The 24,026-nt window shown below is 38.5% G+C and overlaps 1 protein-coding gene across 2 annotated transcripts in view; it reads right to left on the bottom strand.

Annotated features, from left to right (window-relative positions):
• Positions 1-12,552: 12,552 nt before the first annotated feature.
• dyrk2 (dual specificity tyrosine phosphorylation regulated kinase 2) overlaps positions 12,553-24,026 on the bottom strand; it is a 35,906-nt gene continuing 24,432 nt past the window's right edge. For both annotated transcript variants that reach the window (XM_062982590.1, XM_008116590.3), the window contains one exon: positions 12,553-22,470. In XM_062982590.1, coding sequence (XP_062838660.1) covers positions 20,869-22,470 — 1,602 coding nt within the window. In that variant the 3' untranslated portion in view covers positions 12,553-20,868. The remainder of the gene's footprint in view (positions 22,471-24,026) is intronic.

Raw genomic sequence — 24,026 nt, 5'->3', positions numbered from 1 at the left:
GGCAGTGAGAATAATGGTTTCATTCAGATTTTGGCCCATATTGTAGATCCTAAGTACAAGAGCAGGAGGTACATTTTACAGGGGATATCTATAGAACTACATTTTAAAGGTAAGGGGTTCAAGCTTTCTTGAGAAATGATCAAACACAAGAGGATCTTGCACTGAACCTTGCAAAGAACATAGGAATTTGTCTTGCATCTGTTACCTGCACACCCCAATTTTCTTGAAATATGTTCACATTGTACCAGTAGTATCAGACTAGTCATGAACATCCATAGTAGTAGCTGTATGTTGCTGTCAAGATAAGTGCAAATCATATTGAGAATGTACAGTTACACAAGAGACTCCATGTAAGTGATTGACAGATGGTTTTAGGTTTCATGAGTGCAGTAGATTTTGTAATAAGAAGAAATTGTAAATCTGTAAAACAAATAGTTATCTGTGAGAAGAACAACCTCTATCTTTTTATTACATGGATGTTAAAGTATTCTTCTTTATATATTATAAACTTAATACATTGCATTTATTTCAGTGGAAGCTTGTAGCTTGCATGTCATGGGGTGGTGAATCCACATTGTAGCCTATACTTCAAACACCCCGACTTTTAGCTTTTAGCTCACGCATCACTGGTGTTAAATCCAATTGCTGAAATAGTTTCATCACCTTACATAGCACCTTTTAAATTCAAGATAAAACCCGAATTGCATTCCCTGCCCTTCTGACATTGAGGTCAACAGCTTCCACTGCATATGCTTCTGTTCCACTGAATGAGAAATTGACTGGAACTATATGCTGTTTTCAGGCACCATGCATGACAATATATTACCTAATAAAGAGATATTCTTAGAAAGCACTAGGTAATGTTTGTAGTGACTGTTTAATTTATTTCAGCTTGATAAATGTTTCCTCATACGACAGTCAATTAGTAGTAGTGAAAAAAATGCTTTTTCCATCTTCTGGAAACCATTCTGTTTCTCTACAATATTGTGACATGACAGTGTCTATATTTTTTTTTTCGTGTCAGGAGCAACTTGCACCAAGTCACTTCTGGTGTGAGAGAATTGGCCGTCTGCAAGGATGTTGCCCAGGGGACACCCGGATGTTTTGATGTTTTACCATCCTTGTGGGAGGCTTCTCTCATGTCCCCGCATGGAGCTGGAGCTGATAGAGGGAGCTCATCCGCGCTCTCCCCGGGTGGGATTCGAACCTGGCAGCCTTCAGGTCAGCAACCCAACCTTCAAATCACGAGGCTTTTATCCCCTAGGCCACTGGAGGCACCCAATAGATTCCATGGTCAAGCAGGAATTTGAATCCAGTACAACACTGAAACCACTACACCATGCTGTCTCTGCTCTGGCTGGAAGTAAACAACAGAATTCAGTCCATAAGCATTAGCAAGGGATTGCTTGCTAACTTTGTTTGATTATTCTTTTTTGTTGCAGGGAATACATTTAAATATTTGAAGATTGGATGACTATTTCACTTTTAATTGACTGACTTCAGGATTCAAATATTTCATCCCTCTCCCAGTAGTGACACGAGAGTACCAAAGTTATTAACAAAAACACTGATAACACCTATTGATGTCCAGTCTGAAAACTCAGTTGCCCTTATGTTCATGAACTGTAAAACAGATTGCTAGATTCTTTTGGGAAAATCAACAAAAGAAGTTCACTTGAAAGAAGTAATTGAAATAGCATGGTTGTTTTATTGCCTAAAGAAGGGTATGAAATCTGGTCTCTAAACTGTGGAGGAGCATGAATGCTGTCCTCCATAGCCACAGGCTCCATGGATTGAACCAATCATGGCTCAAAGATAATTGGGAATAATTCCAAAAAGCAAACCTTGCTTTTGCCATTTTCCAAGCATTACACTGATGTGAAGGCATACCCTGTGGTAGCCTCCTGCCGTTTCACAGCTCTTCAGAATCTCACTAGCACGACTTTGGATTGTTCATCATTTTATATAAAGGACTTCATTTTATTAAGCTTGAGCATCCACAAATTTTGGAATCTATGTCCTGGAATCAAAGAGCTCACTGTATAACATTTCATAATCACTTTTTGTTTATGGATATAAGTATATTGATTTGGTACAAGGATGATTATTGTCATTCAAAAGTCAAGTGAGGACCTTTGAACTTTTACCATTGACTATAGCAGCATGAAGCTTGCAAGCAAGTAAGATCAAAGGGTCATAAAGGGAAGAGATCTATTAAGAAATTAATCATTTCCACAGCAGAGCAGAATTAGGATCCATTATTGAGTTCCCAGGCAAGTTATTTAAAATAAAAGCTTGTATTCATAAACCTGCTTTGATTAGATTCAGTGGCGGTCCAGAGGGGTTCCTCACCATGTTACAAAGCAAGTGTCTAATTGACTTAAGAATAATTGCCTTAGGCAAACCCAGTGTTTTCATATGTGCACAAAAGAGTCATCTGGGAAAATGAATAAATTCTGTGACTGGGTGTATTTTCAGTGACTGGTTCGTTAAAGTCACTATCCATTTTATCTTGACAGTTTCCAGGTCATAGTTGAAAATCAAAATCTGTTTAAGAAAGAAAACAATTTTGTATGACTAGGTATGACTCCTGCCTTCCATAGAACTTCATGGCTTGAAGAAATATTTGCACCTGGTTGTCTTTTACAATGTGTCACTGATCTAGATAGTTATAACACTTTAGGACATTTTGGGCAGTTGTCACAGAAGGAAGGGGAAATGAACAAAAATGATAGGGAGACAGACACCTTTCCATTGCTGGGCCCACCCCGCAGCCCTTCTTTGGACCTTGACACCTGTGATGCAAGATTCTTGCCTTCTATGTCTAAGTCCTGATTCTTTAATATTATTTATATTGGAGTAAAAATATAAATTTCCCTCTGAAGCTGCAGAATATATTATGTAAAAATTAGTTACAAATTAGTTCCTATTTTGAATGTAGGAATGTCAGAAACACCTCTCTTTATCTGAACTTTATAGTGTAGCCTTTGCCCATACCAAACTGGGATATACTTTGTTGTTGTTTTTATTTATTTATCATTATTTTTAATGTTACAATTTAAATTAATAGTGAAATACTACTCTCTTGTTCAAATATCGTCCTTCATAATAAGTGTCACGTACTTCTGATTTTTGTTTTAAAAAATAGCACAACTTGGTGGGCTTTGATACATTGCTAAATCTGAAGCTTGGGGAATAAATGGACTCTATGCTTTTGCAAAGTTATCTTTTGTTGTTGCTCATAGTTTTAACATCAGTTTTTTTAGCTAGAGCAGTCCATTAATACTGTCCAGTTAACATCAGAGGGATAGTTTGAGATAAAATCTTTATGGGGCAATTCTGTATGTTCCTTATCAAAAATAGACAACAAAGAGATCAAGAAAACATTCTTTTGTTTTATTGTTCTATTTAACTACTTACAGTAGAGTCTCACTTATCCAACGCTCATTTATCCAACATTCTGGATTATCCAACACATTTTTGTAGTCAATGTTTTCAATATATCGTAATATTTTGGTGCTAAATTCGTAAATACAGTAATTACTACATAGCATTACTCCATATTGAACTACTTTTTCTGTCAAATTTGTTGTATAACCTGATGCTTTGGTGCTTAATTTGTAAAATCATAATCTAATTTGATGTTTAATAGGCTTTTCCTTAATGCCTCCTTATTATCCAACATATTTGCTTACCCAACGTTCTGCTGGCCTGTTTATGTTGGATAAGTGAGACTCTACTGTAATTCTTTTCCCCAGAAGTCCATAACTTTAGGGCAGAAAACTCAAAGTGCCTACACCTCTATGCTGTCTCCAATTTTTTGAATTTGCATTATTACGGTAATTAACAATCACATTGCTGTTGTCTCTTGCATTTCTTATAGCTTGTTGCCGTGCTGTGGATGGCATATGGTCATCACACTGAGTTCTTCACCATGGTTTGGCATCATAGATGGGCCTGGAGCAGGGATAGAAATCTTTTATGGCATGATGACACTCACGTTTTCCAGTCTAGGTAACGTCCTTAGTCCTATCTAACATTCTCCAGGCAGTCATGAAAGTCTGTGGTTGTAAGCTGAAGACATACAAGAAGGGTGATTTCGAGTCCTTTCTCTGTGCACTCATGACTGCTTCTTCTTTAAAAAGAAAAGGAGGGAGTGGGATGGTGAATATGGGACCTTATCCCATTAGGAAATACTCAATTTCTGGGACTGTTTGAGAATGATTTCATACGGGTCCCATCACATGACATTTGCCCCATCCCGTCAGTATTCTGTCGGAATCCGTCGCAGAAATCGATTATTTGCAGATGGAATTCTCATTGTGTTTTTTGAAATACTAAAGCACCGTTTTTATGTGTGATAGGAAATCTATATGCATCCCATCAGCAACGATACTTTTTAAAAGGCCATAGAGTGATGTAGGAGGAGTTTTGGATGGACTGGGAGGAGCCAGCTTTCCGTGGCATGATGAGTCAAAGCGCAGTATTTTCAAATCATAAGAATCATAATAATCAGGTATGATGAGGAGTGTATGCATCCCGTCTCAATATAGTATTAAAAAATATGGGATGCATACTGATATAAATGGATTATATCCCAACGTAATAAGGTCCATGGTTAATCCCACTCCAAAGAAATACTTCAACTCATTATTTAATATTCCTGGAATGGCTTTTCATGTTCTAAAACATGTAGGTTTATTTACAGTTTTATCTACTGTGGTCTTGAAAAGCAAGTGTTGGAAAATATGTCAATCACAGAGGCACAATTAGCAGAAAGAAACGTTGCTTATGATTCCCTTTTGATGAAGCCGCTGCAGTGTGTGAAACAACAGCACTTATTTTAGCCTCAAGCACACAAGAGTGTTTCCCCCCCAAGTTTGCCAACACTCCTTCAGACATTTTAAAAAGAAAAACAGGATTTCTTTTTGCAGCATTCTGTTTACCAGGGAGAGCTGTCTTCTCAAGCAAAAACTGAACAGATTTGACAGCAGCTGTGCGGAGGACACAACTAGCCGTTCTATGGTGGGGGAGGATGTACAACTTGATAAACAGCCCTAGAAATCCAGTCACCCACACCAGAAGAGAATATGAAATGTCAGTGGCAAAAAATGTGAACAAAGAGCAATTCTGAGATGCTGCTGGTTGCTGCTGTTGCGCCTTGCACCATTATGAGTGAGAGAGACACCACCATCTGAACCAAGGCTCTTCTGTGGAGAGCTGGCTTTTCTGGGAATAACTCTTGAGAAGCTTTCTTTGCCTTTTTCAGTTAATGTGCATCATGGTTTCAGGAGGGAAAAGGGTTTGGGATAAACTCTTTCTCTCAAAATATGTACTGTAATTTGAGGAACCAGAAATCACTCTTTTAAATAATGTGGTGTGGAAAAAACTTTAAGCATGCAGAATTGAAGTTGTTGTTGTTTTCAGTATTATTTTTTATTTGTATGGAATCATTGCAGTAAAAATATTAAAATAGGAGCATGTGCATTTACTTATTTCTCCCTTTTGTCCAAATTCAGAGTCTTGATGAGCAACTTTAAAAAAATATTTGATACCATTTAGGACTTTATATCTTGAGTTAAGCATGTAGAACTGAGGTTTATTATTACTGTTTTATTGACATTTATGGATTTATATTCACTGTACATAAAAACCACTGGAAGTGGGTCCTGGCATGCTATTTAAAATACACAGATGCAGAGGGGAGGAATAATAATATAAAACTATATGGTGATGCAGCGGGTTAAACCACTGAGCTGCTAAACTTGCTGACCAGAAGGCTGACAGTTTGAATCTGCGGGGCGGGGTGAGCTCCTGCTGTTAGCCTCAGCTTCTGTCAACCTAGCAGTTTGAAAACATGCAAGTGTGAGTAGATCAATAGGTACTGCCACAGCTGCCCTCCAAGCAAACATGCCAGCCATATGACCTTGGAGGTGTCTACGGACAACACTGGCTCTTTGGCATAGAAACAGAGATGAGCACCAACCCCCAGAGTCGGACTCGACTCAACTTAATGTCAAGGGGAAACCTTTACCTTTTATACAACTGTAAAACAAATTATCAATATCTAAAAATATAAAGCAAATTGATTAGTACCTGTAATTACAATATAGTATATTGTAAAACAGTATTAAACTAAAATTTCAAAAGTTTTGAAAAACAAGGATGATTTAATCAAGATTTTAAATTAACAGGAGCAATTCAGAAATGGGAATTCCATGAGTGAAAAATGATGAAACCAAGGAAGAGAAAACGCTTGAATGGGTAAGAAGCTTAGAATTCCCAGAACACAGATCTTGAGCAGGCTGGTAAAAAGAAATAAGAGCTGAAAGACAGAGAGGCACAAGGTTGTGTATGGCTTGGAAACAAAAAGCTTGCACTGAATCCTAGAAGGAACGGGTAACGTATCAAATGTGTGGTAATATGATTTAAATCCTCACTTGACCATGAAACCCATTGGGTGACCTTAGGCAAATGGCCACCCAGCCTCTGTTTAAAAGCCTTCAAGGAAGGAGTTTCCACCACACTCCAAGGCAGAGAGTTCCACTGTTGAACAACTCGTATAGTTAGGAAGTTCTTCCTAATGTTCAGGTGGAATCTCTTTTCATGTAATTTGAACCTATTGCTCTGAGTCCGTGTCTCCAGGGCATAATGGGTATTAAATCCCCATAAACCAGAAATAAGCTGAAGGCACACCACCACAACAAGCAGCAGAATGTTGAATGGAATTCAAAGGACTATGGAGAAGACCAATCGAAAGAAGATTACAATCATCAAGGTGAGAAATGACCAATACTTGAACTAAGCAGAGGAAGCAGAAAGAAAAGCTCTGATGTTGGCAGTGTATAACACTGTCAAACAATCAGCATGACTTTGTCACAACCTCAATGTAAGAAACAAAACACAAAAGAGTACAGAATAAAACCAAAATTACTGTGTCAACATATAAATATTCAATACATTTCAGCAGTCCAGTGAGTTTTAATATTTACCCTTCTGTTTGCATGGTAGCTCCATTAGAGATTCCCTAGTCAACATACTGGACGTTTTGGATGTCATGGAAAGTCACAGCACATCTTTAATAAAATGAAAATATGTAACTGAGCATGGGCATCTGGGAAAAGGTTAAAACCGCTAATAGTTTGAGGGTCATTCATGACACAGTTTAGGACAACTTGCTCAGATGGGATTAATTGTGTGTATTCAAAGCAGTTAACAACACTGACATTCAAGTGAAAAATAAATATAATTAAAATTACACCAGGTTAAAATGCAATTAAAAACAGATCAATAAAAGAAACAAAACCCCCTTCAATTAAAATCCATCCTACTACCAATGTTCTACCTAAATCACAGTTTCTGTCTGCCAATAAAAAGCCAACAGGAAAAAGAGGGGTTGCAATGTGCCACCATCTGCTTTCTTTTGGATGTCTCCCATCGCTGTTTGCGTCATGAGGGGACTTTTAATGCAATTATGGCTCATAAGAGAAATGGAAATCATCATCTCTCCACCTGTTGTGGTCCTATTAAAAATAGATGCATTGAATATTGCTAAATGAGCCTTCTGTAGGTTTTTCATCCACTGCTTACCATGGCTATTCCATCAAGCTTCAGAATAAGGAAGGGAAGGGCAGATCCTGTCTATCAATTTGAGAGACCGGCAACTGCTGTCTTCTTTTCTCTTGAACTAGATTTAATTCTACCCCACTGCTATGATGACTCCCTCCAAACCCCTTCCTTTAGGTTGTGGGTGCATCTACATTGCAGAATTAATGCAATCTTATGCTGCTTTAACTGCCATGGTTCAATACTACGAAATCCTGGGCTTTGTTGTTTGCTGAAGCATTAGCATTCTTTGGAAGAGAAGGCTAAATATCTTCTAAATCTACAAGTCCCATTTTTAATCATGTCAGAAGTGACTTGAGAACATATTGCAAGTTGCTTCTGGTATGAGAGAATAAGCTGTCTACAGAGATGTTGCCCAGGGGACGCCTGGATGTGTTACCATCCTGCTGGGAGACTTCTCTCGTGTCCCCACAAGCTAGAACTACAGACAGGAGCTCATCCCATCTCGCAGATTCAAACCGGCAACCTTCAGGTCAGTAACCCAACCTTCAGATCAGCAGTCCAGCTGGCACAAGGGTTTAACCCACTGCGCCACTGGCAGCTCCATGATTCCATACCACTGAGCTATGGCAGTCATAGTGGTATCAGACTACATTAGAAAAGAATAGAATAGAGTAGAATAGATGTTATTGATTAGCCTCTAGGCCGTATCACAATACCAAACCAAACACCAAGGCTTGATAGGACCTGATGACACTCTATATAGAAAGTTAAAATAAGACACTTATAACAATACAGTAAATAAATATGATAAAACTGAATATATACATGGTATTTCTTTATCACAACTACAATTTACCCAGATCAGCCCCACATATGTGATTCTCAAACGCATTGTTTTGCTTAAATACAGAGCTGTTCTATATGTTATTTTTGGGTCTTGGCCACACATAAAATATGTTGTTCTGATGTGACATTCCCAGTACATGGTCCGTTTGATATATAAACTAAAGTAGAAGTCTCCCGCCTTCTGGTACAATTCACAGTCAAATAACATGTGTACTACATCCTCAATTTCAGATGCTCTGCAGATACAAATCCATTCATTATTGGGGATGCTATTAAATCTCCCATAGTTGACTATTGTCTCAACCTGATCAAATCTAGCTCGAGTGAATACCTCCCTAAAATGTTTTGCCATTTGCATTTTTAGATAGTTGGCAATTTGGAAGGTACATTTATATTGACTCAGCCATTTTAGGTTGGCAACATTACTGTATATCTTTTTGTGCTTCAATGTCCAAAATTCTTTGTATAACACTCTTTTTTACTTGATCATTAAAAAGGCAGGAAGGCCACAACTTCTTATAGAATTTGTCAGTTGCATAATCCAAGAAGTCTGTAGTTGGGATCTTACATAGAATTAATGTAGCTTTATAGTGGTATCAAGCTACATTAAATCTATAATGGAGATGCATGCTGTGAACCTAAAAACACGAATTGTTTTATTTCCTTTTGTAAGTTTTTTTTAGTTGAATTGTAAACACCCTTCAATGAATTAAACTGGGCTGAAGCTTGGTATCCATGCTGTGTGGAAGTGTTTGTGATGTGTTTGAATTAAACCCCGGCAGATACCAAAGACTCACTGTAAAATATTTGTGCTGTCTATGAATTTCTGAACATTATGCTTGTCCCAGATGTAGATGTGTGGTGGATGTCCCTTCTTTTACAAATAAAGCAAATGAAATTGCTGAAAAAGCATAGTCAACTTTTGTTTCCCTGCTGCCATACTCTGCTTTGGGAAATAAGGAAACCATTTCAGCAAGAGAATCCACATAAGAGAAAAACAGCAAGCAGAGATGGCATTTCATTGTCCACCCCCATTTTCCCTGCCACTTTTTCAGCTTTGTTTTGCCTTGAAAATGCTACTTAACACTTTTTGATATGTGCATATGAAGGAGGAGAAGGAGAAGGAATCAAGTGGGCTGTTCGCAGAAAGAAAGACTATTCTGAGGAACAAAAGGAAAACTGGAGGGAAACTTTCAAAAGCAGCAACAAACAACACAGCAGTGTTTGTCCTGGCATGAAGGAGGGTGTGATGCTAGTAAGAGAAACTATTACTCAGTGTTAACAAAATCTATCATGTATCAATCATGTGTATATTTATGTGGGAGTCCCATAAAATCAACACCTGTTTCAGTTTCCAATGCAAAATGTTCTTTTGGGCATCAAAAGCAGACCCAGTTGCAGTTAATTTAAAGTTGTCAGAAAGACATTGAACTTTAAATCTGCAAATTCATTCTGGGTATAGACTACCAGTGCCCGTAATTCCCATTAATTTCCAGGGGAAGGATAATTAAACACATGCTTCTCTGTCTCATTAAAATTAATGGAATGTAATGGCTAAGTTTGGCTGGAGTGTGACCTCCATCTAAGCCAATTTAGACAGACGGAGCAGATGCAAGCATATTTATGTCTTTCACGCAGGACGCTGATTCAATAAAACATGAACTGAATCACATTATTGTGGATTTCCAGTGGCATAAAAAGTAAAGTTGTATCGATTTGTTCTCAGATGCTCATCTCATTCACCAATATGTGACAATGCACTGAAGTCTCTTTAAAAGTTTTCTTTCTTCCTGATACCTGCTGACAATTATAGGGTCAAGTTGGGCATTTATTTTATGATTATGCATGGATCATACAAATTGGCTATGGTTACATATCTCTAGACTACATACCCATGACTGTGACAGTGAACTCCAGTTGTTTGGATCTAGGCTAATAGTGCACACCTATATTTGTTTGCTCAGAAGTAAGTCCCAGTAAGTTCAATGAGGCTTACTTTTAGATAAATGGATACATAACTACAGCCTGGGTGCATTTACACCAGTGGTTCCCAACTTTTGGTCCTCCAGGTGTTTTAGATTTCAGCTCCCACAATTCCTAATAGCTGGTAACATGTCTGGGATTTCTGGGAGTTAAAGTCCAAAACAACAGCACAACCAGAGTTTGGGAACCACTGATCTACACTGTAGAGTTAATTCAGTTTGACACCACTTTAATTGCCATAGCTCAATGTTATGGAATTGTGGGAGCTGTAGTTTTACAAGGTCCTGAGCCTTCTCTGACAAAGAGTGCTAGTGCCTCACCAAACTACAACTCCCAGGGTGTTTTTTTACATTGTACCATGGCAGTCAAAGTGGTGACACACTGGATTAATTCAACATTGTAGATGCACCTCAAGGTTCGCTTGACTCATAAGATTAAATTCAAATACAGTAGAGTCTCACTTATCTAACACTCGCTTATCCAGTGTTCTGGATTATCCAATGCATTTTTGTAGTCAAAGTTTTCAATACATCGTGCTATTTTGGTGCTAAATTCGTAAATACAGTAATTACTACATAGCTTTACTGCGTATTGAACTATATTTTCTGTCAAATTTGTTGTATAACATGATGTTTTGGTGCTTAATTTGTAAAATCATAACCTAATTTGATGTTTAATAGGCTTTTCCTTAATGCCTCCTTATTATCCAACATACTCGCTTATCCAACATTCTGCCGGCCTGTTTATGTTGGATAAGTGAGACTCTACTGTACCATATTTCACTAAATCTAAAGCACCATCAAATGTAAGGCACATTCTATTTTTGAAGCTTCAATTTTGAAAAAAACAAACAAACCTCAGACCTATAATATTTTTTAGAATTTCCTCTGCTTGCAGAGCACCTTGTTTTTGTTTCAAATGGGCTTTGTGGTGCAATCGTTCCTGTGGAGTGAGGGAGTGTGAAGAGATCCGACAATCATCTTGTCTGCATGAGTCTATTTTATTAAGTCTACGGGCCCTTTGGGGAGGCAGAGGAAGCAAGGAGTGACACTTAACTCAGACAGACCAGTTAACAGCTATTTGGCTAAGGACAAAATGGTGAGGCCCTGGCAGAGCCACTTAGGGCTGGAGCCCTTTCTCCTCTCTCTCAGAAATAAGGCAAATCAGCAAATTTAAGGTGCACCCTGTTTTTGAAGTCCCTCAAATTGGGAAAAGTGCACCATAGAGGAAAGATATAATGAAGACTTTAGAGCAGCTCTTGATTCACAGTGGAACATGAGCCAAGCCACAGACTAGGAAAGTAGTGTTGCTGAAGGACCATATGCTGGGGATGGGATTTCTAGATGTACGAGAGCTAGGACAAATGTCATGCAACTAGTCTAGTGGTTCCCAACCTTTGGCCTCCAGGTGTTTTGGACTTCAACTCCCAGAAATCCCAAATAGTTTACCAGCTGTTAGGAATTGTGGGAGTTGGGAACTACAGAACTAATCAATGCATAGACAAGTTACTTGGCTGGGGGAAGGGTGGAGAATTGAAGTCCAAAAGGCAACTTTTCCAAGTTCTGGGACTGTTTTTTAAGGGTTTTTAAAGCCTCCATCTTACAAGCTTTCTTCTTCAGGAATCATATGTGCATAGCGCAGGCATGGGCAAACTTCGGCCCTCCATGTGTTTTGGACTTCAGCTCCCATGTCTGAAAGAGTCAATACTTTTCCACAGTATAAAGATTAAAATGAATTTAAAATAACTACACACATAGGTAGTGGTATTTTGTTCCTGGTATTTCCTCCTTTGTTTGTGGGGCTATTGCTATTAACTTAGGGCCTCTTCCACACAGTCATATAACCCAGAATATCAAGGCAAAAAATCCCACAATATCTTCTTTGAACTGGATTATCTGAGTCAACACTGCCATATACCCCAGTTCCAGGCAGAAAATGTGGGATTTTATTCAGCTGTGTAGAAGGGGCCTTATTCTCCCCATCAAGCCATATAGTTAATTTTGTTTACACACAAAATTCCTATTTTAATCAATCAAAATATCTATACAATACAAAATCAAGACCATTAGTAAATGTGATATTACTAGTTCCACTGAATTGTCCTTAAAAAGATGCTTTCATCATCACAATGCCTAAATATACAAAAGAAAGAGGTTTATATAGGACATAAAATTTTATTCTGAAATGATCTCTGGCCACAACAATAAATGTAACAAATATTCACTAAAATTGTCTTAACTCCTGCCATCAGCTATACAATACGTTCAGTATCATAAAACTGGCCACAAGGATTAAAACCCCCTACAATATATTTAATGTGAAGTGGGGCTGTGACAACAGCAGCGTTTCACATAAAATTTTACATACATATATACACAATCCACATTCAATCTTTTTTTTCACATGTTTTTCAGTACACACAGTTGCAGCATATTACAGTCACGTGTCTAAGTTGTTGCTCGGTTTATTTTTAAAAAGAAAGAAAAGAAAACCCAATGTACATCTTAGACATAATTGTAGCAGTTGAGCTGAGCCAAGTAAATACAATGACTCCCTTTAATATTACTTTGTATTTTGTAGAAGAGATGTACACGCTCCTAGAAACAACGTAATTCACAGATGATTTTGAAAATTTCAGTGTTACCATTATTTCAAATGGGCAATGCTAAAATCTTTACTGACACAGAAACCTTTTCTTTTACATTTTAAGAAATGAATTTATAATATTAACCACCCACATTTGATTAAGAGGGGATGTTTCTGATGGGAAATAGACAGAATTGAAAAATTCCGACACGTGTCTAAAGAGTCCAATACAGCCCATTGCTACACAGTTCCTGAAGTTCTGTTGCTATTCCATTCACTTCGATGGCAACTTCACAAGGTTTTGCACAAGCCCCATTCTAATCAATGGAGGCTGCTTTGCAGAAGCCATGAACTACTGATTTTAAAACAAGAAAGAAAAGAAAGACATTCTTTGGGGGTCTTTTATGACCCCCCAAACCACCCATCAAGTAACAGCGACATTAAATGCCTTGCACCCAAATGTGTAAAAATCTCTGGCCACATTTTATTGGAGCCGGACATGTAGAAAAAGGAATGCACTTTGGTTCATACCAAATGCCCTAGTATGAAATCTTACTATAAAATAATGAGTCTGAGGTAATTTTACTTCCTTTTAAAACAAATGTCATTGATTCTGTCTAGTGCTGTTGTAACAAAATGAAAACTAGTTCCTAAAAAAAAAAATCGGTCTGATATTAAGGTTACAGCTAACTACTACACAGTGCCAACTTTAATCTTTAAAGCCGCATGAAAAGTCCTACCACAAAAGTATCTTGTCTCTGAAAAGTTGTACAACTGCCTTATGATCTATATTAAGGCCTTGGAAATGCAGACCAAAATCAACCAGAAACATCTCCTGCTGTTGCCCAAATGAAACCAACGAGAGTCAGCCAAGAATGCAAATCAAAGAGTCTTGAAGAACTATCATTAATTTCACCGCAGGAAAAACAAGGAGAGTCGCTAGGTGTCTTATGCACGAGATGCTGTATTAAGGACAAATATAGTATTTCTAAAAAATAGTTTCCAATCTTACTACATAGCACAGCATTCAAAAGGTTAAAAAGACAATGTTGCATGCTTCACAACGTGGTGTTGTTTGTAACAGAAGGCACATTGTTAACATCAAGGGCACAATTGTATTCTCCGCAGTTCTTCCATGCGTCTTGCATGCTGTTGTCCCCTAGCTGTACCACTATACCGACGCAGCAAATCATCCAACACTTCAGTGGGTGCAAGAGTGGGCAAAAATCAGACTGCAACCAAAAGCAAGACAGTACTGTGCTGTTACTACTCCTGCAAAGAAGCTCAGATGTCCCCTGATAACGGTAACATGTGAGACAAAGCAAAGTTTCCAAGTCAACATCTATTAGCCCAACTAATAAGAGCCCTTAAAAACAAAATCATGTCAAAGCGAGATCCTTTAGAACAGTGGTTCTCAACTTGTGTGTCCCCAGGTGTTTTGGCCTACAACTCCCAGAAATCCCTGCCAGTTTACCAGCTGCTAGAATTTCTGGGAGTTGGCCAAAACATCTGGGGATCCACAGGTTGAGAACCACTGCTTTAGAATGTTTCTTTTTTCCTTTCCTACTTTCTCCTCCCTTTTCCCAATCTCTATATAAACTACAATAAACAACCAAGTGGCTGAACACTCCTAGGTGGCTGTCTCTTTTCACGTAAAAGCATACAGGTCTCATTATTTGGGAATTTTAAAAAATAGTTCACACTGTATTTTGCCCTAAAAGTTTCCGGTGGCATTATGAATATGGTCAATCATATATGCATGATTGGCATTTAAAATCTGGTTGCCTGAAAAGGGTTACTTTAGTAATTTTAGCTCATGCAAATTCCATGATGGTTGTGAATCATCTATGGGGATTTATGTTAACATCTTTGAACTTGTATTGAACAATAAAATGGACACATTTTATTTGAATACAATTAATGGGCTTTCTTGAGGGCTGAAGATAAAACAATGGAGTCCGTCAGGACACCCATAGATAAAGGCGCACTTCTGTGTATATCTGCTTTTCACACACATGAAGGTTTTCTAATTAAATGGAGTCAGTCAGGACACCCATAGACACAGGAGCACTTCTGTGTAAATCTGCTTTTCACACATGTGAAGGATTCCTAACTAATTACAATGCAGGTTGTAGTTCTCTATACAGAACCTTAAAGGATTGCCTTGCCATTTGAATGAATTGGGAAGGTTACACACAAGAGTATATGAACTCCATGTGAGTACTGGAATCAGAGCCATAGTAAACAACTAATCATCATGATAAGCTATGGATCCTTAGATCCCAAAGCCACTATTACTAATACACACACATATTGCATAGCCACACACTACAGGACGGTGTACATTTAATATAAATAATTCAGCATCGTTTGGAGACAGAGTTACATATGCAAAAAAGGGACATTGTTAAGTAAGTTTTCAGAGATTAATAAGCATCTCCTTTCAGTCACAGATTATTTGTCAAGAAGGGGACTCTTCAGCATTTTTGTTCCATTTTGCTGGTTTTTCTTTTTGGCAAGTAGTGTTTCCTGAGAATTCCTCATTTGTTATTTATGCCCATTTCCAACACTTAAAAGTAACAAAAACATTTAAAAGAAATTGACCGGAAACTTTCTTGGCCTCTCTGGGGACCATGCTTTAAGTAGTAAAAAGACATTTTGACAATTATTATAATTAGATTTGTGCATATCAACGTTTATGAACATTACTTCTAAAACTTTCTGCCACCAAACCAAACTGCTTCTTGTTATAGCATCCACAAACCCTTCAGTTAATGCCACAGTCTCCTTAAAAATGATGGTCATAATCAATGTATATGTGACACTGATTTTAACATTGGTTTGCTTTGGAAAGCAATGTTACAGAACTGAATTCTATTAACTTGCTGCTCTTTCAAAATGTTTTGACCATCCTTCTCCATGTAAAGACAGTAGTATGTGTATCAGATTAAACTGCATTTATCTGAAAGTGGTATCTACTGAATAAAGACTATGTCTTTCTAGTACAAAACAAATAAGTGAACAGATTGAGGGGTTCTATCTAAAAAACTCTGTTTTCCAGTCGGGAAAAGAGTGTGTCTGTTTCAATGATAAGAATGTAAACATAATAATGTAAACACAATAATCTACAGAAATGTCTGCTCTTTCCTCTAATTTTGAATAACCATCCGGGTACAGAATTAGCAGGAGATTGCAATTGTCTTTTAATTTTCTGCATATACGAGCTTCTCAGGTATACTAGAATTGTGGAGGATATCCTACAATGAGTACCAGTCTACATTTGGACAGTCTTCAATCTGGAATGTCCCTCATAAAGGAGGACATAGAAGAATAGATGTAGCTCTGCTGATTACCCGAACCTCCTTAAAGATTCAAATCATACCTCTAAATCAGTGGTTCTCAACTGTGGATCCCCAGATGTTTTGGCTTTCAACTCCCAGAAATCCTAACAGCTGGTAAACTGACTGGGATTTCTGGGAGTTGTAGGCCAAAACACCAGAGGACCCATAGGTTGAGAACCACTTCTCTAAATGTTAATGGCAGATCTACACAATAAAATTGTGGGAAATGTCAGCATCACATGCACAGGCAATAAATACACAAAATGTTGAAGTAACGTGAACACTTATTTAAACACTCCATCCTGGCCCATGAAACCCAACTTGGCCCATGTTTTCCAGTTATTTCTACAGGGGTGCTTATATATCTATCCTGCAACAATTGTTAATGGAGAAGCACTTTTATTTAGTGTTTTGCTTTCTAGGGATTTTTTCCCCTTTAAGAACCCAGCTAGTTTACAGAAAGAGCTACACAATGTTCACCTCAAAAGGTTGAAAGTACAGTATGTTGATGAAGTTATGACACATCAGATAGGTCAAATTCAACAGCATGATTATCCACTGAGATGAATGAACATAATGGTGCTCTTGGGCAAGTTTGATGTGATTTAGAAGCTGTACCCAGCAAAATGTATACAGAAGTCTGGAAGATCCAGGTTTGGATCAAACAAATCTCCTGAGCAGACAATGCAAAGACCAGGGTTGTTGTATGTCTTTCGGGCTGTGTGGCCATGTTCCAGTAATATTCTATCCTGACATTTCGCCCACATCTATGGCAGGCATCCTCAGAGGTTGTGAGGTATGGATAAACTAGGCAAGGAAAGGAAATATATATATATATCTGTGGAGAGTCCAGGGTGTCCTTTCCTTGCCTAGTTTATCCATACCTCACAACCTCCGAGGATGCCTGCCATAGATGTGGGCGAAACGTCAGGAGAGAATACTTCTGCAACATGGCCACACAGCCTGAAAGACATACAACAACCCTGTGATCCTGGCCATGAAAGCCTTCGACAACACAATGCAAAGACCTCTCTTTCATGTAGACATAGGATGCAAAAGAAAATAAAAGGACCCAAAATGCATGTCACAAGTTTGCTACGTATAGACCAGGCATTAAATAGTTTGCTTCAAACAATTTTGGCTTTAGCAATCACAATTTTAAAGAATCATTTGTCCACCTCACTTTCATTCATCTTTCCACTTAAAAAAAAAACACCCACACACAATCTACTACCCAAGTATAGATGCTAGATCATTTCTGAATAATATTTTGTTCATATTTAGAGATGTTTATAGCATTTTTCTTAAAGATCATTGTAGAGTTTACTGAAATTATTTCTGCATATATGTGGAGAAATCACTGGAAGGCTTACTGAACTTTGGAAATCTATGCACACACACAGAGAACGCCATATTGGGCTACATCAGTCTTAATTCTGTATCCAGATTTGGAATTCTAGTGTTGTCTGTTGACTTCATCAAGTCAAACACTAAGCTTCAAGCCCAGTCTTGGCAAGTCCATGCAATTAAATAATTCAGGTGTCAGTTCTGGAGAGAAATCAACTCATTTGTGCATTGAGTTATATTAGACCCTACGAATTTGAGTATAGATGTTAACACAAGAGTTGAAACCCAATAAGACTGAATGACTTATATGCAACCAGTTATTCTCAGCCAATTTTTAAAAAGTAGTATGTATAAAACCAATACCATCTGATACCTAAAACCGGATACCTATATCAATGGACCTAAGTGGTGGTAGATAAAGAATCAGGAGCAGTGGTTAAACCTGTAAGAGATCACAAACTGACTCTTTAGTAGCCAGGTGCTTAAGACTGTTAGACCCCCCCCCCCCCATTATCACTATACAGCATAGAAAGCTGATAATATAGTGGTAGTAAGTCTCTGCTTGGAGCCATAGAGTCAAGGCCATAGGAGGACAGCAGATGAAGTGGTTTCTCTTCCCCAAAATCTGATTTTTTGGGGGGAACTGGGGTGGGAGAATCTACTATAAAACATGTTTAGATTATACAAACTACGTTTGAGAGGAAAATTTCACTCAAAACATGTAATGATTTTACCCACAGCACAGGTAACTCTGGAAGTCTATGCGGCCGCATTAGCCCTCTAGACCATCTTAATAGGGCAGCCTACCCCCAAGTGCCCCTCATGCCCTCTAGGAAATACAAGGCTTTTGCTTTGTCTGTCTGGTCTATTGAGGCAATTTGGGATATTTTGAAGCAGATAACATTTGTTCTGCGAAATTATGTTTAATTGGGGGTGGGGTTAAGAAAGACCCCAAACTTGGTGGAAATACCTTTCACTCAGCAATAATTTTTGGCCATTTCATAGCATTTTTTAAAACAAGGTTCTCTTTGTTGGGAGGTTATGGGCCACCCATTGTGCCCATCTTTTACCTAAACCAATAGAAGGCATTTAGGATGGGGAACATGTGCTCTTTAGCTGTTGCTGGATTAAAATGCCCAAGCACAGAAGATGGTAAGGGATTGTGGGAACTGTAGTCCAACAAAACCAAGGGGGGGGCACAAATTGCCCTACCTTGCCCCATATAATGTTGCTTCCCACAATTATATGCTACACCTATATTTTTTAAAAGGGCAAAGATGTTAGCCATAAGAAAAAAAAAAACCAAAATCTGTAGGAGTAGAATACTTTTATTAGGCTAAACAAAAAGTACACACACACACACACGTGTGCAAGTTTCCATGAGTCCAAATCAGGCAAGATGTTACAAAAAGAAAGGGGGTGAGGGGGGGAAGTCGGCCTTCCCCATAACCTTCTTCACTGTACCACCTGATTCTTGTAACATTTTGCTCATGGAACATATCTGGACCCATGAAAAGTTTCAACACATTTAAAAAATTCCAATCCAAGGTGATTTTCTGTACCTAGAGCAGGAACAGTCAACCTAAGAAATCTCCAGATGCCATTGACTATATATCCCATAATTCCTGACCATGTGCCCATGGGTTAGGAATTATGGGATACAAAGTCCAAGGCATCTGGAGACCTCCCAGGTTGTGAGTGAGAATGAAGTACAAAATATCAAAGAGGGTATTGTCATTTTTGCCAGAAAAGCACAAAAGACATTCCTTGTTTGTTAACTGCTGCTCGGCTCCTATCTTTTTTGACTTCTGGCATTCATACTATACAACCACAGAACTATATTCCACTTTGACTGCCAAGGCTACATCCTTTAGAGTCCTGTGGCCAGTAGGTTGGTGAAGCACTAGAGCTCTCTGGTTCAGATTTCTTAATATCCTTCCTTAAAATGCAAATCCCAGGATTCCATAAGAAGTTGGCATAAGTGGAATACATTGCTATAATTGTGTATTATGAAAAGATCCTTTAATTTCATATAGTCCTTTTCACCAATCCTATGCACAGAGTGTGAAACAGCCATCTTATCACAAAACTAAGAGCACAACAGATCTACTGTTGTTTGTTACAGTCAACTTCAATGGAACTTAGTCCCAGCACGAAGAGTACATAGCCCTGAAACCTAAGGCATTTATACTTTTCAGGTTGCAATTCCATATGCATGTATCTGAATCTTATTTATGCATAAACAAGCATATGATCAGTCTGTCCAGTTAACAGATGTGCTAAACAGCATAGTGTTAAATGCCAAGTCACAAATTAAATCTTAAGTTTAAATTTTTAAAGTAAGCATTGCATATATTTCAGTTTTTCTCAACATTTCCACTCTATCCTCTAGACACATTACATGGAAGAGCTGAGTGAAATGAGGGGCAAAACAAGAGGACAGAGTTTTGGGCTACAGCTCCTAAAATGCCCTCTGTCATCTGAGGGATTCTGGAAGTTGCAGCCCATAGGAACAGCTTTCCCAAGCTCTGTATATTGACTAGCATGAGATGGAAGTGCTATATGGGGATGCAAATTTTTATTGTTATATGATAAATATTTATAGAAAGTATTATGCATAAATCTGGCAATTATCCATATTCTGTATGCAACATCGATAGCCATATGGAATCTCACTTGTACCCCTCAATGTTTCGGTATTATCAAAAGCAAAACAAATGCAGGGAAATGTCTGTAGGACTTGGTTTTAGTGCCAGAACAAAAACAAACAGAAATAACTAGGAAAGTGTTACAAATCCACTCCAAAGAAAAGCCAATATGAACTATGGGGTGGGTAGGGACTCAGGCTCCCTCCCCATCAAGCTATTAGATACGATGGTTCATCATCACCAGTGGCCTGCCACTGACACTATTATTATTGTGCCACACTAATCCCATAGTAAGGCTGACTATTATTTATAAGAAAAAACAATTCCTTTAAAAAAAGTGTAAAAACTTAAAGCATTGTCCCCATGTTATTTTTTATAAAATCAAACCCAACTTTTCTTACACATTTAAAGTGAGTACTGAAAAAATACAAATGTTTAAAGTTACCAAGCAAATAAAAATAGAAATCTGAGCTGCTTTTCCATATGAATAAGGCTCAGTGATGTAGTATCTCTTGTATGTTTATTTATCAGCATTGGATTATTCAAACTCAGCTAACCAGTTTTGGCAATACTGTCCTTTGCTGAATATTCCCATTGGCATCTGTCATCTGTGCCAGATTAGTCCTCAGTTTGGAAGCTGAGTTTGAGGTTGGAGGTAACTTGGAAATTGACGTGATAGCACCAGTGCTTTCTGTTATTCTTTTTGCTGACGTCTTCTCCCCAATTGGAGGCTTTGGCAAGCGCCTCCTTAGCCAGGGATGCCGTAAAGCCTGACCCGGTGTCATGCGCAATGCAGGATCCCACTCTAAACACTGTTTCAAGAAGTCAAGGAAGTGAGGATCATCACATCCTTTGAGTGCACTCCCCCACTCTCGACTCTCTGGTGGGCCACGCAGTTTGCCACGCCGGGAACGACCACCATTGAGCACTACAGATCCATCGGACAAGGTAGTAACGGTACAGTATCGGGGATAACCCTTTGAGCTCACAAAATTTTTTGCTCTTTTGGATGAATCTAATAGTTTCTGGGAAGGCATGCCCAGCAGTTCTATCATACAAGCTAGCTGATCTCCCTCATCTTCTCCCGGGAGGAGAGGATAACCTGTCAAGAGCTCAGCTAGAATGCAACCAAGGCTCCACATATCTATGGGCATCCCATAACGAGCACCGAGGATGACTTCTGGAGCACGGTAAAAACGTGACTGAATGTAAGTGTAGACCCGCTGATGCTCGTAACAGCTAGAGCCAAAATCAATAACTTTTATCCCACTCCTACCCTGTTGTTTCAACAGAATGTTCTCTGGCTTAAGGTCACAGTGAATGATTCTGTTTTTGTGCAAAGCATCCAAGCACTGCAAAATAGAGTGGGCGAACTTGCGAACCAGCAGCAGGCTAAAGCCCTGAAATTTGTTTTTCTTTATAAGCTCATAAAGGTTCATGCTCAGCAACTCAAAGGTCATACAGATATGGTTGCGGAATGTGAAATTTTCCAGCATATGTATCACGTTCATGTTGTTATCCTTATCCTGCTTTTTTAGGTGCTCCAGGATCCTGATTTCTTCGGCAGCCTGGCGGTGAAAACGCTTCTCGTTTCTCACCATTTTTAGGGCCACGTGTTGATGCATCTTGTGGTCATAGGCCTTCACCACTTGCCCAAAGCTCCCTTTTCCTATCACCTTCAAGACTTCATATCTGTACGATATATGATCGTGGGGTACTTGTATATAAGAGCCCTGGTCATCATCATATCCATTATTGTTTGGACCACCAATTACACCTTGTCTCTTCTTTGCATTTGGACCCAAAAAGTATATTTCAGGGTAACTGAAGATCTCATGATGCTCAAAGGCGGTTAGCTTTTGCATGTATTGCTTCATGGCTTGCTCAGGTGTCATCAGAGAGGCTTTCAGCTTCCCAGGCCCATCAGTCGACTTTAAAGAGCTGGCACTCGCCTGCCGCCTTGCAACAAAGTCGAATAGTCTCTCTTGCCCAATTGGCAATCCTGATTTTGCTACTGTTGTAAGCCCATTTGGTTGTGTTGTCAGGACCGTCCTTTTGTTGCTGTTTTCTTCAAACAGCTGCTGGACCTGGATTTGCCCATGGCTTGTGACGTGGAGGTGCTCATTCATCGTGTGCTTATTTCCTCCAACCTAAAAAAGAAAACACAATTTTCCCATTAAGAGAGGAACAAGCTGCAAGTACAGAAACAGAATTTATCTTTCCCGCACCCCCAATTCACTTGTCCACCCCAATAATAAACTCAGCTGGGTTGAATCCAGACCACCAATGGGTACAAGTTCACCATGGGACTCTTCTGCTGGAAAAAAGCAAGGAAACATCTTTGCTGTTTTCCCATTTCTTTCTGTAGCTTGCTAGGTCTCCAAAATCTACTCCCAAATTTTGTGTACCCACTGGAAAAGTATAGAAAATGCTGCTCATACACATATGGTGAACATATGGTACTCCAGACTTTCCAGATGGTAAATTCCATCACACTTAGACAGTACAGACAATGGTTAGGACTGATGGGATTTATAGTACACCATCACCCATAGGACTACACATTCATCATCATATGTTAGGACTTGCATGGAGATATGGCAAAATTACCTTCCCCTCTTCTTCTGGTGCAAACCTATGCTGGATCCCATTTGATTTCATAGTGCATCCAACTGATACTACCACAGGCCCACTGCCATTAGCCAGGTAATAGGCTTTTTATCCCAGAGATTATGCTTCTAGAATATTTTCCTGAAGCCATTGGATCTAATTATACCATATTCAATTAGTTAAAACTAATGTAAACTCATTGTATTGTTGCTGATTCTGTCAATACATATGTAAACTCAATTGATTCAAAAGTGTTAACTCTATCTGGGACTAGGTCACTGTTTTTAAATGCTTGGTAATGTGGTTTGACTGTTGGCTTACAATTCTAGAAACTAGAGCTTGAATCTCTGCTGAGCCATGAAAACCCACTGGGTGACATTGGACAAGTCATACTCTCTCAGCCTCAGAGGAAGGCTCTTCTGAACAAATATTGCCAAGAAAATCCCATGGTAGGATTGTCTGATGGTCCCCATAAGATAGAAGATATTTTATCCTGAAATATACATTTTAATATATACATTTTTTCAGATGATAAATGAATTAGAACAAAAGTTTGAAAAGTACAAAATTCTGAGGAATAAATAGATATATAAGTTCAGCAGATTAAGTCACTTTGCACCAGAATTTGCAAATACTGAATTCATAAATTCATCTCAGTTACAGTATAAGACCTTCTGTTTCAAAGCCATATACATTCATTTTCTGGCAATTTAATCTGACTTGTCATTTGGGAATTCCTGATCTATGAAATGAATCAGTCTTGCTTCTAGAAGAAAATCCTACCTGTCTATCACAATGTGAAAATGTTTCTCACAAAGATGTTCATGGCAGATTAATATGGAGAGGTCCAACTTTAATTAGCCCAAAGCTTGCCCTAAGCTGGCATCTTCCATGTAGCAGTTATAGTACATCTGGTACATATTCCCAACCCATTCAGATAAGAAGAACCATAAGGAGAGCATGGCAAGAATGGGAACAAACCACTGGGTTTCCATCACAGCAAATTCAAGTTTCTAAATGGCATCCAGTTTTTCTTAGTTGGTTTTCCAGAAGCAGAAAAATTTTTGGTACCCCCAGAATCCAAAGTAAACATTTT

The sequence above is a fragment of the Anolis carolinensis genome, chromosome 5 (assembly GCF_035594765.1).
Source record: "Anolis carolinensis isolate JA03-04 chromosome 5, rAnoCar3.1.pri, whole genome shotgun sequence".
In the NCBI taxonomy this organism is placed as follows: domain Eukaryota; kingdom Metazoa; phylum Chordata; class Lepidosauria; order Squamata; family Dactyloidae; genus Anolis; species Anolis carolinensis.
The sequence above is the reverse complement of the archived record's forward strand: the minus strand, read 5'-3'. Positions and strand labels throughout refer to the sequence as shown.